Here is an 18,664-nt window from a genome sequence, read left to right as displayed (position 1 = left end):
TGCACTCTGCTTGAAGCTTTTGTTCTACTTCTGTACTATCAGCTCCTCTCCTAAAAGAAAAAACAGCTTCAGGTGCTCCCTGAACGCAAAGAGAAGACTCAGCTCACACCCACGGTGAGTGTCCCCGAAACAAGCGTTAGGTGCTTTAGACATCAAGATCCATTGCTCTATAAAGAGCATAAAGGTGATTTATTTCCCTAAGAATTTCTTCCCCATTGTTTAGTGGTTGGTGTTTTACAACTGCCAAAACTTTTGACTTCTACATCTTGCACGTATAGTTGGTTATCATAATTGGAAAAAAAAAAAAAAAAAAAATATTTTCAGTACTCTTTGTTCTTGCATCAAGAACAAGAGTGCCCTGCAGTAGCAAATTTACTGTAGTTTTCAGCTCAGCTGTTCAGGATATCACCCAATTCTCATATTTTTCTTGTCATTGCAGAAGAACAGTAGGAAGTTCTTTGCAAGAAATGTTCATTGCCATGCATGGGATATCTCAGTTAACTTTTTTTTTTTTTGCACTAATTTGGTGTCTTTGAAATATTCTTCAAAAGCTACAAGCACTTACTGCAGATACAGTTTTACTGCTTCAGAAGTTGGGCCCAGCCTCGTAATTTACAGAGCAGCAATTTCAGCAAGTTTTTCTGCTGCTGACCCAGTCCCTTAAGAAACAAACACGTAACCTCATCTGGGCAGCACCCGTGGCAGCAGCTCTTCTTCCACAGTCCTGTTTTAGCTCTGCTCCCTCTGGCCTGCACTGGGGGAATGAACTGGTCAGCTCCTGACCCCAGTTAAAATAACCTTTATTTTGCTGGGCTGTTTTTGTCCTTGCCGAGTTGCTTACAGGCTTTGTCGCACAGTCCTGTAAGTCACTGGCCAAACTGAAGATGCAGCAGGAGGTGAGTGAGTGTCCCTTTTTATACTTGGGCTTACAGCATTTTCCCAACATCCCATCCCTCCTGCCCGGATGTGTTCAGAAGCTCCTATCGGAACACCATCCTCCTCAGCTCACCTGGGAGATGATGTTGCTGGGTCCAGCCAGCCCGGCTGTGCCAGCTAATGAGTTCCTGCCGTTCCCACAGCTGTTCACCGTGCACACGCACACAGGTCTTTGATTTTAACTTTATTAATTCATCAAAAATGCATCACGTTACTGAACTAGTATCTCTTTGGAATGATACCTGCATCATCTTTTAAAGGTAACCTGATGGACAGACTGGTTTGGAAACTGCATTTACACTGGCTCCCGTACAGTTTCTGTTGCCCAGAAGAGATCATCTTGGTCTGTTTCTGGCGTTAGGATTACCGTACCAGCTCTTACAGGGGGAGCCTGTTCTGCCATGAGAGTTACAGATGTTGCTAATGTGAGGGGGCAGACATTTCATGTAAACCATGCAGCCAAAGGGGATTCTCCAGGGTGAGTTTTCCTGCTTTTCCAGTGTTACTGTCATTATCAGAGTCCATCCTCCTTGTTTTCATTGTAACAGGGGTAGCTTCTACCTTCTGAGAGCCTCTTAGCAGGTTACCTGGCTCATGCTTAGCTCCAGGTGCTGGATGAGTGGCAATGCCATCGCTTGATCTTTTGTTGGAGCTCGGTGCTCATTTTCTTCGTACTGAAAAGCCGGTGCTCAGCCTCTCACTACAGTAACATCACACCACTTTTTACAATTAAAGAAAAAAGTCATCCCCCACTGAAGCAGGGTTTAAAAGGTACATTTAAAGCAAAAAGTTTTAGCTAGTCTTTGTCAAATAGTCTTAAGATAAATACTACAGGAAAAAACTACAGCCCTGTCTTTACAAGTTCTTTAAATGCAATAAAACCATAATTACATGTCTCAATACCCCTGGAAGGCAAGTAAGAGCTATGGGAACAGCTGCATTAGTAGGTGTGGTCTGGTCCCACAACACAAATCTTACAAAAATCAGCCTAATAACCACTATTATTGGAAACAACTTTACAGGTATGTACATTTCCATAGCCAAAGCTTGCAGTTACATGATTCAGGAGGGAAGGGAGAAGGGACTGACCAAGTCCAGACATATTCCCTCTGTGTATTGACCAAAGTCAAGTAGGTGGTTGCACTGAGAAAATACACAGCGCTTGTTCTGGGTGACAAGGCTTTCCCTCCTCTCCTCCCCAAAGCAGGTGGGCACCTCACTCTTGCCCATCCCCTCTGTGATCCCACTTAACGGGGGGGCAAAGGCTGCATTTGGAGAGCATCGTAAGTGTCCTTGGTCGCTGTACTGAGTCCCTGCAAAAGAGAAAGACAGGTGAGGTATGAGTGTCGGTGCTTAGTTCTCCCTGGCCGACTGGTAAGGAGCAGGGTAGCAGGGGCTTGGTAGCATAATTGTAGTTTTTTCCTTTTTTCCTACAGAGTTTTTTACTCATGAGTGCTTCCTTAGTCTTTGTATGGTGTCAATGGCAACCACTTACCTGAAGACAAGATGCATCCTGAATAACTGCTGTGAATGTACGACTACAGCAGCTCATCCTAATTGGTGATGCAGAGCTCTAGAGTACATTTTATTTGCATATTATTGACTATTAAAAGTCAGGTGATGCTAGAACGAACTTTGTCTTCCAACTAAATGAATAGGCATCAAATCATGAACTGTGTTCTCTGGACTTCTCCTCTGTCATTTGGAAGGGATGTCAGATGCAACTCCAGGTAAGCTGGCAGCAGGGCTTCAGATGGCTGCGAACCCCGGGAAGCACCCCCTGGCACCCCTGCCTGTGACTCAGCAGTCCATCTCCTGCCAGTCTGCTCTGGTGGGGGTAGGTCAGCTGTGACGTGTGAGTTACAGATCCCTGCTGCAGCCGTGGAACTGACTGCTCCAAGAGTGGCACAGGAGAAGATGTGGCAGCGTCACAGGTCTTCCCAGGAAGCTGCCAGGGCAGAGGTAACCAGACCTTCCAAAAGGGAGGATTTAGTAAGACAGACACGTGGTGCTTTGCTTGTAAAACGTGTGGCTGCCCTGCGCTCCTCTGCTATGAATGTTTAGCGGCGTACTGAGTTCATTGATAAGGGAGCGCTGCTTATCAGCTACCTGTGACAATCTCAGTAGAGCAGGTTTTGAAGAAAGGTACCATTAGCTACAGCTGAGCCACGGTACAGGAAAACTCCCTGGCACGTGCTGCATCAGAGGAACTTTTGTTTATATATACTTTATTTTTGTCATTTCGAGGTATCAGTGGCAACGCACAGGCTTCTACAGCAAGCAAAATGGATTTTGGAACAATTATGCATGGTGGCCCAAATAAGGCCTCATTGCCAGACTTCTTGCCCTCCATTATGTGTGTACGACACTGAAACCCTCCAGTGCCCCATGGGACTGGAGGTGATGACCAGCTTGTACTCCATATGTGATGGATAGTGAGATGGTCTGAACCACCGATGCTTTGAGTTAACGGCAGCTGTTTGGTAACCTGAAGGTTTCCAGTTCAGCAATAAACAATTCAGAGACAACTGTTTGCATCATCTGCTGCACTCAAAAGGTGGTTCTCCCAAGGTGTGGGACTGTGGAAATGGTTCTACCACAGCAGCTAAACAAGTGTTCCTGCCAGTTGCAATTAGAACATGCAGCCACTTTATCAAAGTACCAGCAGTGTGGTCTTCGCCCTGAATCTGAGTAACTATCCTCAGAAAGATGAAAGCTCTGCTTCATCGCGCATCGCTAACAGTGCAGTTAGAGGTGTAACAATTAAGAAGATGAGGGGAGCAGGTGCAAGATGTGTTGCCTACCTGGTAGACACCTTCGTTGCCTTTGCCTCGCCGCCTCTGCTGCTTTGGGAAAGAAAAACAAGCAGAGATTAATGAGTGGTTTTCCCATTATGTGAAAGGAAAGACTGACTTCCCCCATCCCGTACTAAGGGTCAGCAGCTGCGCTTGCCCTGGACACCCTCTGTGCCGGAGGGAAAGCACCTGCTAGGTCTGGACCAGCCCAGACATGCTGCGAGGGCTGTGGGAGGAGAAAATAGTGAAACTGGAATTATTTTGGTTTGCTGACATATTTTCCTGTCATACTGTTATGATGCTACTGTTTCTTTGATTTACTGTATGTATTGAGACTTGGCAGCATTCCTATAGACCCTGATTATTTTATGGGCTGAAGGCACCCTGGGAGAAACAGGGCTATGTTTTTTGAGTTGCTGCATGTCAGCTGGTGTCTGAGGGACCCGGCCCTCTGTTTGGCAAGACATTGAGAAGTAAGTAAATTCTCCAGCACGCCTTTCAAAGGCACTGCAGAGAAGGCTGTCTGAGGACAAAGTCCTGCAGGATTCAGGGAAACAGGCACTGGGACTGTCACGGTACAAGCAGAGGACGCAAACAAGGTCACTCAGACCAGCCAGGTACAAAGAAAAACCTGCTTGAACCCGCTTGCTGCTGCGTTCCCAGGGGTATGGGAGCTGCCAGGCACAGCAGCCAAGTTGTGCACGAGAGTGTGACTACCAGGTGAGACACGGGGACAGCAGAGCTCATGGCCCCCGGGCGGGGGCTGGCATGTCACACCTGTGGCTGGTCATAACTGCCCTGCAGCAGCAGAGTTCCGACTGTATCCCAAACATGGAGCAGTGCCCGCCACCACTGAAGTTGCAGCAGCCTGCTAACCGATGTGCATCTAGAATGAGGTGAGGGTTTTGGCGTTCCTGTTTCATCCCCCCAGTAACAGAAACATTCATAAAAACACAGTGAGACTTCATAAACCCATAGCTTGTAAACTGAGCTCGACTATGGCAGAAGGGCATTCAAATAATAAAAGAGGGAAGAGGATTAAATGTTGGTGTTCTTCAGTGTTTCTCAATGCCAAACTTTGTTTTGAAATGCCCTTTTTTCACTTTTCAGAGGGAAATGAAAGGTTATATATAAAGACACTTCTTTGACATAAAATAGAACCTGTGTAGGTCACAGCAATTTTTCATTTTGCCATAAATAAGTGTCCCCAGACGGTTTCTTTTCAACACATTTCTCCCAGCAGCTGGTGCACAGAGCTAAAACCATGCATTTGCTGCTGGCTTTAGACATAACTGATGTATTCCTTCTTAAATATTTGAGAGCGGAGGCGGAGGAAGGAAATGTTTCATAGAATCATAGAATGGTTAGGGTTGGAAGGGACCTCAAACATCATCTAGTTCCAACCCCCCTGCCATGGGCAGGGACACCCTCCACTACACCAGGTTGCCCAAAGCCTCATCCAACCTGGCCTTGAACACTTCCAGGGATGAGACACCTACAACTTCTCTGAGCAACCTGTTCCAGTGCCTCACCACCCTCTGAGTGAAAAATTTCTTCCTTATATCTAATCTAAATCTCCCCTCTTTTAGTTTAAAGCCATTGCCCCTTGTCCTATACTACACGCCCTTGGAAAAAGTCCCTCTCCAGCTTTCCTGTAGGCCCCGTTTAAGTACTGGAAGGCTGCTATAGGATCACACCGGAGCCTTCTCTTCTCCAGGCTGAACAGTAACGAGTTTCCCTCATTACTTGTCTGAAGAAAGGCACAAGGAGGAGCTTGCTAACTTGTGCCTATACAGCAGACCAGCCTCCATCGCCCCTAAAGGGGAAACTGTGAGCCTCCAGCTCCGAATTGCTCTGGAGGAAAGTGCTCAACTGCTGAGAGCTGCTGGGCCACAAACGCCGAAGCGCTTGAAACCAGACATTTTCTTCAACTGTTCCTCAGCCATCTCCTACCCTCTGCCACCTCAGCTGGGACAGCCATCAGAATTTTTCTGTCCAAAACTTGAAATGTTTTCCTTTGACATTGTTCAGTCTGCCCAGGGACGCTGCTGGGTTTCCAATACTGACGGGACAAAGCTTACTCTCCACTCTCCATCGTGTTTTATGGCTACTGTAGCCCTTGTAGATCCGTGCCTTATTTACTGCTTCACCAAACACACCAGGTACTACAGGAAGTAGGTCACTGCTCTCGGCTGTGCCTGCAGGTGCTGTGCAACACTGGGACTTCCCTGAGCAAGGCAGCTACGTGCAGCCGGGGCTACTGCTCTGTAAGGGAGCGGCGATGAAGAATTTGTCATTCCAGGCTTTCGCCAGGAAGGCAAGTAGGACTCACCTCCCCCTTCATTCCGATTTCACTGTATGCCTCGCCCATCTTGTCCTTCTGCAGGGACTGCAAGCAGAGAGGGGAAAGAATCAGCATGTTACTAGAGAAGCCAAGGCAGCCTCTGGGTGACTGCACTCCACGTCTGTGCTGCTGGGGCTGCCTTGCCTTCAAAACTTCAGCACTGTATTCCAGAGAAGGGACAGTGGTGGGACTTGACCGATGTGCATTTAAGTAGATGCTACACATGATCGAATCTGCTTAGCCTATCAGTACCACCTCATTTCTCAAACACTTAAATGAATGTAACTCTACCCTCAACCAAATCATTTATCTAGCCTGGCACCACATACTACAATCAAAGCTCTCCAAAGAAAAGCTTTAAGCAGCATTTGTTCAGGAGACAAACCTGACCATGCAGCTCAGGCCCAGACAGAAGGGAAGTCTAACACTGCAGGGTGAAGGTTAAGAAAGAGGAGCTCTTCCTTCATCCGAGAAGCAGTTCCCAAATGCTCATAACCATCTGTGATCAGAGCGTCTGACTCAATAACAATGAAGGCCAGTCTTGGAAACAAGCTCATTTCTCAGCAAGCTCTGAACACCCAGAAAGACCTGAGTTAAGACATGAGCTTTGGCATCCATCCATGTATCCATCCTTTGGAGCACAGACCATCAAATTTAGCCAGCATTAAATCAATTAAATCAAGAGGCTCCTAAGCAGCCACTCTTAGATGCACTGGCATTTGGCCTTTGTCAGAATGCTGTCAGAGAGGCTGGAGAACAAGCACATAAAATACTGCAGCATCAGTCACATGGGATGAAGTCACTAATGGCTAACATAAAGGGATCAACAGGTATCTCGATCCAAATTCTTTTCCCCGTCTGCCAATGTTTTTCTCCTATTGCAGAGAAAGTAACAGAAATTTTCTAGAAAAAAAAAAAAAGGGTAGAAGGGAAGAGAAGTCTTTGAAAGCAGCTGTTAAGTTTGAACCAAAGCTGAAATCAGGTAGGCATGAAGTCTCCCATGAAATAGAAACTCCTACTTCCAGGCATCCCTCCCGCTCCTTACTCTCTAACTCTCTCTACTCACAGTGTAGACGGTGTCCTGAGGGTTCTTTCTTCTCTGCTGTAAAACAAAAGAGGAAAGTTGCCCACATGTTGCACTACCAGCATCCCACACCACCTTCTGTGTGCCTGTGCATTTGCCCTAAGCTGAAACCAGGGCACACAGCCACAGTTCTGTGGACGTGCTGTGCCTGTTACAGCCCATCTTGCCTCCATCGATAAGTCTCTGATAAGACAACTTGTTCACTGGAAAATTAATTTAATTTTAATAAGTGATAAAACTCAGCTCTTCTCTGCTCAATCCCTACAGCTGCCACCTGCAGGCAAGCCCTACGTGCCAATGCAGAAGGTTTCCCCTCCCTTTTCCTTTGAAACTGTTGGGCTCTGCAGCAGAAACAGTTGTTTTGGCTGCTGCTTTGCTTTGTCGGCGCTTGTTTGGCAGCATCACACGCAGTGAGCTCTCGTGAAACACCCACTCCTGCCCTGCCTGCTCCACATCCGCCCCATGGCTGGGTGTCACTTCCTATTCTGGGTGGCTGCAAGCTCTCAGAAAAGTGACAGGGGGCACGAGGGGCAAAGATCAAAGTGGAAGGGGGAAAGTTTACTCTTGTCCCCACCACGCTGCAAGCCACCCGAGTTACTACAGAGATTTTGCCGTTCTCTCTCCAGGAAGGCACTGGTGCTTAGCAAACACGTGATGAGTGCCTGCATGTCTAACCAGCGGTTAGACAGGAGAAAGAAGGAACCAGACTAAAAGAAAAGAGGTGCATGTGTGGGAAGAAGTTACCTGCTGTCTCCCACCCAGCTCAGGGTCTCCACCTCGCTTTGCCCCCAGAACGTCGTATTCATCTCGGCGTCCACGAGACAGTTTCTGAAACAACAAAGCAAGAAGCAGTGATGGACGGTCTGGTCATGAGAAAATAGATCTTGACTTAACACAGGAAAAGAAAGGGAACCCAGTTTGGTGTCCAACTTCATGAGTGTTATAACAGAGCCAGAAATCATTTTACTCCTTAATGCAACTGTCAACAAACGTTTCTATGATTAAGCCATGGAAATGACAACAAGTGGTTTGCGCAGCACAAAACTGCAAGCCGTTGCATCAAGAACCCTTCTTAAGTAGAAATGAGCTGACAATGAGAGCATGCAAGGGGGAGCGACGTTGACTTTCGTGCTTTCTCTCCCACTGGTGGGTGAAGATCCACGAGCTTGGTTTTTCTTGCAGAACAGCTCGTCTAAATTTGCATCAAGTGGCTGTAGAAGTTTTATGCGCAACACATTTCTGATCTGGGAAAGGTTACCTTGGCAGAGGGCAAAGGAGAGATTTCAGGTCAGAATAAGACAGCTGACAGAGCGTTACTGAAAAGGTGACAGGCAACACTTCTTAAACTGCAAAAAATGCATTTGTGTTCATACATTACACAGTTAAACAGTAGAACTCATCACAGGATGTGGCTATGGTCAAAAGCGTGAGAGAAAAAAAAAATTAAAACCAAAAGACAACTAGACATAGCAAAAATAGCTAGAGTTTAATGCTGCCATGAGTGAGCAATTTAGCTAGGAAGGACAGACAGGATCATGTCCAGACAGGACATGACAACAGAACCTGCCCTCGTCAGGTTTTATATTTTCCTCCCTACAGCTTCTGTGCTGCACACTCGGGTATATCGCTTTTGTTAGCTGGGTCATCAAGGTTTTCTGATCCGCTGGCAATTCACTCACTCTAAGTGCCCGGAAAAGGTCCATCTGGGTAGCAGATTTGAAAACAAACAAACGAAAACCAGTAGTTACTTACATTATACACATCATCCTGGCCTGGTTGCAGCTGTGGTTCAGAGGTCTGGCTAAGCTGGAAAAGAGACCATACCATGAGCAGAAAAGACAGTGGCTTAGTCCAGTCCTTGCATTCCCTCTCTCCTAGAAGTTCCTCTCGTCAGAAACAAGGCAACTCATAAGCAGCCAACCTGTGGCACCGATAGGGCTACAGAAGCAATACAAGCCACTGCTGCACTCAGCAGCCAGGCCAGTTTACTTGCACATAACACCAGTTCACTGCTACTCAGAGCATCTGTGGTTTGGTTCCCACCTCACCCTCTCGTTTTTGCGTTCCTGTTCTGTGCATATCATAATCCTGTGCTATTGAAAGTAGCTCCATCAGCCTACAAAGTCATAACTGCAGCCTGTGTTAAGAAAAACTGCGTATCTGGGGCTGCTGACAACCAAACGCAGCCCTCGAGACCCCAGTCCTCCAGCAAAAGTGCTGCCTTCAAAGTTCCTGGGTGTCCTCAGCTTCAGAGGGCACAGGGGACCCCCGCACCCCTTGGGAGCGGCACCTGGCGCGTGGAGCTGCGGTGCCACCGTGGTAAGCTGGCATGGGTGGCAGCTAACGAGTAGGTAAAGGATTTCCCTTCTGTAGGTGCTCTTTGGCTCTGCTCCTCACAGTATTTATATGCAGGTAATTGCTGAGCCAAACTTTCAGGAAAAAAGGGTGGGTTTAGACCACAAAGAACAGCTATTTTGTGTTCCAGTCCTTCCAAAAAACAGTGTCAAATTATATTCTGTATTGCTTTAATGTTCTTGAATTAGTATCAAATGTTAAAATCTTTATTAAAAGCCATGTTCTAGATGGGATTGGTTTTAGGCATGGGATAAAACTGACTTTGTTTTTTAAAATCATACCTGTAGTATCTGTGAGTTACTTACCCCATTGCTTTTCCCATGAAAGCACCATTATCACCACTGATCCTTTGGTGAGGCCAGTAATTTACCAAGCATCTAACCCACATTTCTTGCAATGGAACCTAAACGTTCCACGTGGTCCATAAATAAAAAGATCACCTCAGCAACGAGGCTGTGCCCTTGGCAAAAGCCTCCACCAACAACTCCTTCAGCCAGGAGGTGAAGTTCGAGATATGACACAGCTTGCAAGATTTATAAACTCCTAGGTTTAGGACGAGACAGAGAGCCCTCGGGAAACACCCCACCAGCTGCTTGGTGCTTTATGGTGGCGTTTCGGCTGCAACACCTCTGCTGCTTTTGGCTGCGAGACTCCAGCGTAACCACAGGCATGGCTTCCCCCTTCCTTCTGCTGCCTTCCCTCAGGCAGCAGCCCAACGCTGTGGGCGTTACCAGCCACCAGCCAGGGTGCGCCAGGAGGACAGCGAGCGCTCCCAGACCTCGAGGTGAGGGCGACTGCCTCCACCCGGGAGCTGCTTCCAGCTCCAGCTCTGGCCCTGCTGGGAGCCCCAGCGGGAGGAACCGCAGGCGTTTCTGCCCCCGCAGCAGCATGCTTAAGACACGCTCTGGGTGGAGGAGGACAAGCAGCTGGTGAGCACGCTGAGGCTCACACTGCTCCTTGGAAGGTTTGCTGAGCCCTCCTTAACCACAGCGCTCTCACCCCGCACTGGGTGAGGCGCCCAGCTCCCACTGGCATGTACGGTGCAAGCTCTGTGTGCCCCACCGGCTCGTCCCTCTGGCAGCCTCAAAAAGACTTCCAGTCCCAAAGCGGCACTTTCATCTGTGGTCAGGATTTATACCAGCGACAGAAAAGGTTCCTCCTTCACCATGACCATGTTCTGCTCATTTCCTCCAAACATCTCTCCCTCCCTCTGTGTTCAGCACTGCCTTTGCAGTCCTGAGAAGTGATCTCACCAAAGAGCTGGTGGGGCACCAGCAGCACATCATCCTGTCAGGGCTCCTGCTGGTGATCTCAGCCATAACCTGGCAAGAATCAATCACAAAATGGTTTGGGTTGGATGTGACCTCAAAGATCATCTAGTTCCAACTCCCCTGCCATGGGCAGGAACACCTTCCGCTAGATCAGGTTGCTCAAAGCCCCATCCAACCTGGCCTTGAACACTTCCAGGGATGCGCATCCACAACTTCTCTGGGCAACGTGTTACAGTGTCTCACCACCCTCAGAGTGAAGAAGCAAGCCAAGATTCCAAGTGCAGCGAGCCTTTGCTTCTGGAGGGATGTTGACCCAGATGTACAAACAGTGGCCAAGACACCTTTTGCTTGGCTGAAAACACCATTGCATTGGAGTGCCCTGTGCCAGAGAGAGGCAGCCAGCTCCTCTTCTATGATTAGCAGAGCTCTCAGAGCACTTACACGTCTGGAAACGTGTAAGTGCTCATGACGTATATGACTCAATCACATTATGTTATCTTTTTCCGTGGAAGTGCGCTAAAGCCACTAAGTGTCTCCTTAGATGCTGAACAAGCTGTGTCCATCCCATCTCCCTGACTCCTCTCCTTTGGTTGTTGGGGTTACATCATTTGCATCATACTATCAAAGATATCTGACTTCTCGAGATGTTTTAGTACATCCTCCACAAGCTTGGCACCTATCCTGAATTTTCTGTATATCCCCTCCTCTCTTTCCAATGACAAAGTAGCAGAAGAAACCACATCACTGTTGCTCAGGCATTTCCCAGCTACGATATCCAGAATTTCTGACTGGATCCATAACTGTAGTATCTTCATAAGCCCTAAAGAGACAACTCCCCAATATTGCTCAGGTTGGCACCAGAAGAGGAGGAAAGTAAAAAAAAAAAAAAAGAAAAAAAGAGAGGAAATAAAAAAATAAAAAGGTCTTAGAATAAGAGACGTGCTTCCTCTCCACCTCCACTTTCCAGCTAAGCCCAACTTGTTTACACCACCAAAGTCAAATGCATCAGTGTTTGGATAGACTGACCTTTGCTTTCACAAAAAGGGCTGTTATGACGACTGCGTAAATGAAGAGGAATCCATCCAGTAAGTAGCAGAGTCTTGGGTCTGTCAGTCCAAGAATTGGTACGGCATCTGTACAGAAACATCAGAGACATCAACAAACAAGGCCATTTGTACCACTGCATGCTTGACAGCATAAATGTGGCAGTGCTGCATGATGCATCACGAAAAAACAGCCAGTATGAGGGCAAGTCCGTCCATTTGCAAAAGAGGTGGAAATCTCAATAAGAATCATCTTGGGTTAGTAGATGAATTAGGTCAGAAGGGACCACTGCAGCTCCAACCTTCTCTCGAAACAGGATCAGTTAGACCAGGCTGTTGAGGACCTCAGCCAGCTGAGTTAGAGTATCTCCAAGGATGGAAATGTTTGCAACCTCCCTCAACCGACACAGGATGTGTCACCCAGAGTTTCCCACCCATGGAGCCCAGGCTCTGATCCCTGCAGCTCACAGGTGCGGGTCCGGGAGTGAGCACAGGATCTGCATGGAGATAACCAAGGATCGCTAACACCAGTTACTGCAAGAAAGCTTCACACAGAGCATTTGTTTTCTGGGAAAACCCAGCAGCATCTCCTGCAGGGATTCGTTACTGGGCTTGGTTAGGGATTCATTCATCAACTACAACCTGTGTGTGTGAGAAGACATGTCCATTTGGACAAAATTTAAGGCAAGGGCTTCTCAGGACAAAATTTTGCATTAAACATAAAGGAAGATTGACACCACCATAGTCAGCTGGAGGCCCAGGCTGAAATTGCTACTCTGTTCAGAAGAGGAACCTGAAGATGCATCTCCCATGTACCAGGTTATATATTGTAAGCATAAAGCTGCAGCGTCTTCCCTGTAACGGTTCTTCTGGGCTCCCAGTTTGGGGATGTTGGAGACCATTAATCATAAGAAGGGAACTATGGGCTGGAGAGACAGTCTTTTAATCCCAGATGTCAGGACACATACATGAGATACCTGTGAGACACCCTGATGTGCTTTCGGTTTGAGAGGAAGGTTTTAAACCTGAATTCCCAGCACAGGAACCTCAACTGGCTGCCTCTTGTTGGATGGGTCACCCCTAGAAGATTTTTATTTTTTGTTTTTAAAAGAAGCATCAAAACTTTGCTGAGGGAGAAAAAAACTAATAGCATCCTAATTGAGAGATCAACAAAATTAATCCTCAAAAGATGTTGATGTACATTTCTTAGTCAACATTGTGTATGTTTATGCCCTGACCGCATCAAGCAGGACACGGTAATATTGTTGATTTTCAGCAGCTAAAACTGATGAAACTGCCCCTGTATCAGTTTGCAAACATGTAGTAAGTTCACAAATGTGGGCCACGCTGACGATTTCACCAGAAGAAATCAGCCGACGGCATTCAGGCAGCGTGCACTCACCGCCACGAGGAAGTCTCCTTTGCAGAAATAAGGTTAATGACGATGACCCGTCACGCTGCTCAAGTGTGCGATTTGTGTACAGCACGACTGAAAATCCCTGCCTGGATACTTGGTAACGTAATTGTAAATTCTCAAGCAGATGATGATACAATCGCTGCTCCCACTGAGAGCCTAACACAGCCAGAAAAAAAAAAATTCCAAACAGTAGATTTGTTTGCTTGTGTGAACTAGCAGTTCACATTCTTTTTTTTTTTTTTAAAAAATCATGTGTTTAGAAACAAATCCATGGAAAAAAATTAAGATTAAGATACTAAATGTTTTTCCTTCTTCCCCTCCTATTTCTATTATTTTAAAAATAAGGTTCAAAGCACTTTATGAACAATGACATTCACCACGGTTTTTTCAGATTTATAAAACCTCATATACATGGGGTAAATAGAGACAGAGAGATTAAGTTATTTGCCCAATGTTGTACAATAAACCAACAAACAAGCCGAGATTAGCTTCCTAGAGTTTTTCCTCTAAACAGTCACAGGACAGTATTTTACGCCAGAGTTGGTTCAACACAAACCAGCTCGAATCGCGTTAGACTTGGCAGCTAAGACACGGCACCAGGGAATACAGCTGCGCAGCATCCAGAGGCAGTTTGTTCCGAGCAGTAATTCAGCGGCTTTTGCGCAGTGCAGCACTCTGCCCCAGTGTACCCTGCCCTGGAGCTGGATGTGTCCAGAAGCAGCTCAGGGTTTTCCAGCGCTGTGCCTAGATCAGAAATATCTGTAAGGAAGGCGAGCAGCCCAGCACAGAGCCAGCCAGAGCCAGGAAGCCTGGGGGTATCCGAGATGCTGCTGAAGGAAGCTTTGGGGATCCTGGCCCCGACTCCCCTCTTCCTGTACCAAAGCAGGTCACGTGCACGCTCATCTCAAGTCTAGTATTCCTCCAGCACTAATAAACTTTCCCGAGTGGGAGTAGCTCGAGTAGGAGACGTAGAGAACTATGAAGGACAAGTCAAGAGTGCAGGGGACTTAGCTGTAGCTCCGTGTCAGCTGTGGTCAACCTTGGCTGACTCTGTGAAGCCGCCCAAGTGCCTACGCGGTGCTTATCTGGGGCAGCCTGGCCTTTGGCACCCCAGGTAATGGATTAAAGCTGTTCAGTGAGGGAAATCCTGCTAAACATAGTCTGGCTGTGATGTTTCCTGGAAAACTATGTATTGAGACAATGATAAAGTCCGATGCTTAGAAACAAACCAAGAAAATGAATTAGTTCATGTCTTTTCCTTCCTTGTTTGAGTTCTGTATTCTTAAAAAAAAACCCTAAAGGTGTACAAAGCACTTTCGAAATAATAACCTTTGCAACAGCTTTTCGGATTAGAAAGCGAGAGAGAGAAAAAGACAGAAGATATAAAACCTATTGAAACAAAGGTCAAAGAGATACGAAGCTTAACAAACAAGTAGCAGTTAAAACAGTTAGCATCCATTCATGTGAGCAGGATCGGTTCAGGTTTTTTTAATCACCTCCTCAATATTTGCACGATGCGCACAAACAGAAGGCCAGTCCCTTAGGCACCACCAAAACGTACTCTTTGCCCCTCATCAGCCCCAAGCCGTGTTTCGGGGGGCTGAGGCCAGAGTCGCACCGCTGCCGACGGGACTGGGCAGAGCCAAGCCTGCCAGGCTTGAGGGACTGTCAGGCTCGGCTGCTTCACGCAGAGCAAAGCACAAATCATCAACATTTCACCGATAATTCCCACTCTGTGAACTTCAGCGATTACCCAGTGCCTACTGTGAGTTGCACAGCCTCTTTCCAATATCCATATACCGCTGTTTTACCAGTCCAGATTTCAGCAGCCCGGTAAAACACAGCAGGGTTTTAAAGCAAGATGTCTCAGTGCAGGCGCACGGCACCGCTAAGGTCAAGTCACGGGCCGGCGGGGAATACGGTTACGTTGCATGGTGAGTGGCATCAAGCCTACTGCTTAATCATGGCTCAGACAGCGTCTCTCTCTCCAGGCATCAAAAAGGAGTTGAGTCACGAGTCGACATGTAGGTACACAAATGCACAAGGGCTTAAAGATGAGGCCAAAGCGCTGCTCTTGCTCGGGAGGGAAGCAAGCTCTGGAGGAATAACAACTGGAAAGTTTGCACTTATTCTTGCTCACCACGTGCTCCTGTGCAAGCAGCTGCACAGTTAGATCTCCCGTTGCACAGCAGGGATGATGCTTACTCATAGACCACTGGGATATTAAGGAAAATCAGAAACAAACTACGCAACGTAAAGCATTAGGTAATTACCTATTTGTGAGGAGTTTGTACAGGAGAAGCTGAGTGAAGCTTTGTACAAGGAGCTGACACAGGCAGAGCCATGGCAGACGGGGCAGCAGGAAAGAGGACGGGGTCGCAGGAGAGGAGACGGGGTCAGTAAGGGGGTCACCGGTGCACTTCGTGACAAAGTCACCAGCCCTTCTCAACCCCGAATCCAGGTGCCTGCCACCACATTTGGGACTCTTTCCCAAGCTGTGCTTCTGCTGCTGGGAAGAAACTTCCAGCAGCAGTTTCTTCCCAGCACCTCCTCCTTCCAAAGCCTGGACTATTGTTCCCTCCTTCTTCTCTCCTCTCACCCGGCCATGCAGCCCTTCCCTCCTCTATTCCCCAGACACTCTGTTGTGCCACTGCAGGCCCGTGCACAGCCCAGACCCTGGGCTCGCACACCTCCCTCGTCCTGCTCCGTACTCACATCGCTGGAGCAACACTGCCAGCGTCCCCACAAAAACCCCCTGCACCTTTTACTTTTTAACGTGGAGGGGGGTGAAGAAGGAAAAAAAAAGCAATTCACACTAGCTGCTAGTGACAAACACGTGAGAAAAAAATCCTCCTGCAGCAGACTGACAGCAACCCCGGCAGCTGAAGGAGAGGAAGCCCGGGGGCCGGCGAGGAGCCCCCGCTGCGGGCGTCCGCCTCGAGAGGAGCGCTGCACAGCAGCCTGCCCCGTGCGGTGCGGTTTCGGAGAGCTGACGTTTCAACCAGCACCAGCTTTCCTCCACGTGGCCACAGGTTTATCTCCGGCCACCTGCCCACCTGCTGCTGGCACGTGCTTCGGTCCACTCCCCTGCTCCAGGCTCAGAGATAGCCAGGGAGTCCCAAAACCCACATCCAGACACATCTGCCTTGCTCCAAAACACGGCATGATCAGCAGATGCCACACCTCAAGGCTGCTTGGGGCTCGGTCCACAGGGCTGGCTCCCACTGTCGGCTCAGCGCAGCTGGTCCCAATGGGGATCTATCTGCGGAAGCGAATCACTGAAATGTGACATGGACCCTTGAAACACATCGGTGCATTTTTTTTTAAATAAGATTTTCCCCCTTCGACGTTTTTAGTGTGCACCTGGATTGTCAGACCATGGTTCTTGGTAATAGTTTAAGAAATACAGACCATAAAAGCTGAACTACTTGTAAATTTGTCCACCATAAAATTTTCTCTCTCCCATGCCCCTCATTAAGTGATTCATTTAAGAGTTTTATTTCTAGGGATTACCAAAATTCAGTAACATGGTTATAAACGAAAGCTTTTATCTTCCCTAAAATTGAGTTTCTCAGTGAAGCCCAAGAAAACCAATCCCAGCATAAGAAATTTATTGATGCAACTGCAGCCTGCACACGAAAGTGTTTTAAGGCACAAACCCTAGTGCCTTCTCACAATGACCAAGAGCCACCACAGCTACGTGCAGGGGAAAAGCAGGCAGCATTTCTTGGATGCCACCGTCTCCCACCAGCAGTGACCTGAGGGACTCACGGTTGCGGCGTGCAGTTCACTTCACTTCTATTCCTTATCTTGCAAAAACCTCTCAGGGCAGGTCTGTGTTTCCAGACTCCCCCAAGGGACAAACTTTCACAGCTACAGGTCTGCCACCGCGTCGCACACCAGGCACCACCGGATTTTCTCTACGGAGGCCAAACGCAGGGAGAGGCTGGGAGCGATGGATCTTGCCTTGCTGCTGCTATCTGAAAGGAAGATGCTGAAGCCAGGAGAGCTGCCTGGGCTCGGGGCAGAAGAGAAGAGAGATGAGCAGCTGGCACGGTACTTCACTTCAAGCGTATACAGACTCATGTCTTAAGAGACAGCCCAGACCAAACGCCTAAAAGTTAGACACCTAAAATTACGAAATATGATCCTGTTCATAAAGAACATACTTGTCCTGGGGTTTGTTTATCTATATATTTATGGGTTTTTTTAACTCATAGCCTAAATCATATTAAGGCTACAGGACCAAGTAACACTTTCAACAGAAAACTTCCCCACTACCATATCTGCAAAACGAAGACGCCTAAGGAAGGCCAGCAGGCTCTTACCACAGAAAGATGCGATAACCCCACCACAGCAAAACACCATTGAGCTTGCTGCCAGAAGAAATATCCAGGTTTGTCTTTCCATACCAGCCACTTGCCTTGGCAAAACAGTTAAAAGCTGTTTACGTTACTGTTTGTTTATTCTTCCTCACTGCCAGTTCCTTTAGTGCTGAGGAAAACCTTTGCTTTGCCATCAATACACCATCACGTATTTATGAAACACAACATGGCCAAAAGCACAACTCGTGTCCATGAAGTTCAACATTATGGTTTGCTGCTGTCCTCACCTTTAAAGCCCAGGAGCAAACCGCTGATATGATCAGGATTCAGGCTACAATATCAGATGTTGGGCAGCCAGAATAACTACATTTAAAAAAGGAAAGTATTTCAGGTCACTAACTTCCATGTTTTCGTGCCAAAGTATGTTAGCACTGTGGAAACATGAGGTCAAGTTAAGGTGCTTTAGGATCCTAGTGAGCCCTTTACGCTCCTGCTAGGATCCCTTTCAGGAAGGCACTATCACAAAGCTCAAATAAGGCAAGCTTCCATCCAATTTATTTGGGAAGAAATAGATTGAAAAGAAGGAAAAGATTACAATGCCTCAAAGGGCCAAACATTTTCTAGCACATCATGGAGTAATGACTCTAATAAAAAGTCCAGGGTACTGTAACAGGAGCAAAACAGGCATACTTCCAACAGCTGTCTGACTTGCGGAAACAGGGCCCAGTGTGTGCAGAAAAGATTAACTTTTAACATATCATTAAATAAGGCAATCTTTCTACCCTCTGAATCTTTCCAGAGCCTCATCAGAAACAGAAAGGAGGGGAGTGCCTTGCTCATCTCTGGAAGGGGACTCCTCGCTTCATCAAAACAGTCAGTCATTCTCAGAAAAAGCAACTGCTTTCACTTCTCAGTTTTGCAAGAATTTGGTGCAAAGGGCTTTCCTGAAGCATAGGGCGGTTGCAGAACCTGGGTATCCAACAAGCTCAAGTGACAGATGCAAACCGTGCAGCTCTTCCAGATTTGTAGGGGTTTTAGATTAGACACGTGTTTTACTAGATCCATCTTCATCAGGGACAGCGGAAGCTTAACCT

General features: G+C 47.4%; 1 protein-coding gene across 1 annotated transcript in view; it reads right to left on the bottom strand.

Annotated features, from left to right (window-relative positions):
* Window positions 1-1,107: 1,107 nt before the first annotated feature.
* Window positions 1,108-18,664, bottom strand: part of CD247 (CD247 molecule) — a 57,717-nt gene continuing 40,160 nt past the window's right edge. Inside the window, exons 2-8 of the mRNA XM_086630596.1 lie at window positions 11,812-11,918; window positions 8,912-8,965; window positions 7,904-7,987; window positions 7,142-7,177; window positions 6,064-6,120; window positions 3,741-3,782; window positions 1,108-2,249 (exon numbers count right to left, since the gene is read on the bottom strand). Coding sequence (XP_086486722.1) covers window positions 2,184-2,249; window positions 3,741-3,782; window positions 6,064-6,120; window positions 7,142-7,177; window positions 7,904-7,987; window positions 8,912-8,965; window positions 11,812-11,918 — 446 coding nt within the window. The 3' untranslated portion in view covers window positions 1,108-2,183. The remainder of the gene's footprint in view (window positions 2,250-3,740; window positions 3,783-6,063; window positions 6,121-7,141; window positions 7,178-7,903; window positions 7,988-8,911; window positions 8,966-11,811; window positions 11,919-18,664) is intronic.

This window comes from Tauraco erythrolophus, chromosome 1 (genome assembly GCF_009769465.1).
Source record: "Tauraco erythrolophus isolate bTauEry1 chromosome 1, bTauEry1.pri, whole genome shotgun sequence".
Lineage (NCBI taxonomy): Eukaryota > Metazoa > Chordata > Aves > Musophagiformes > Musophagidae > Tauraco > Tauraco erythrolophus.
This window is presented reverse-complemented; position numbering and strand designations above follow the sequence as displayed.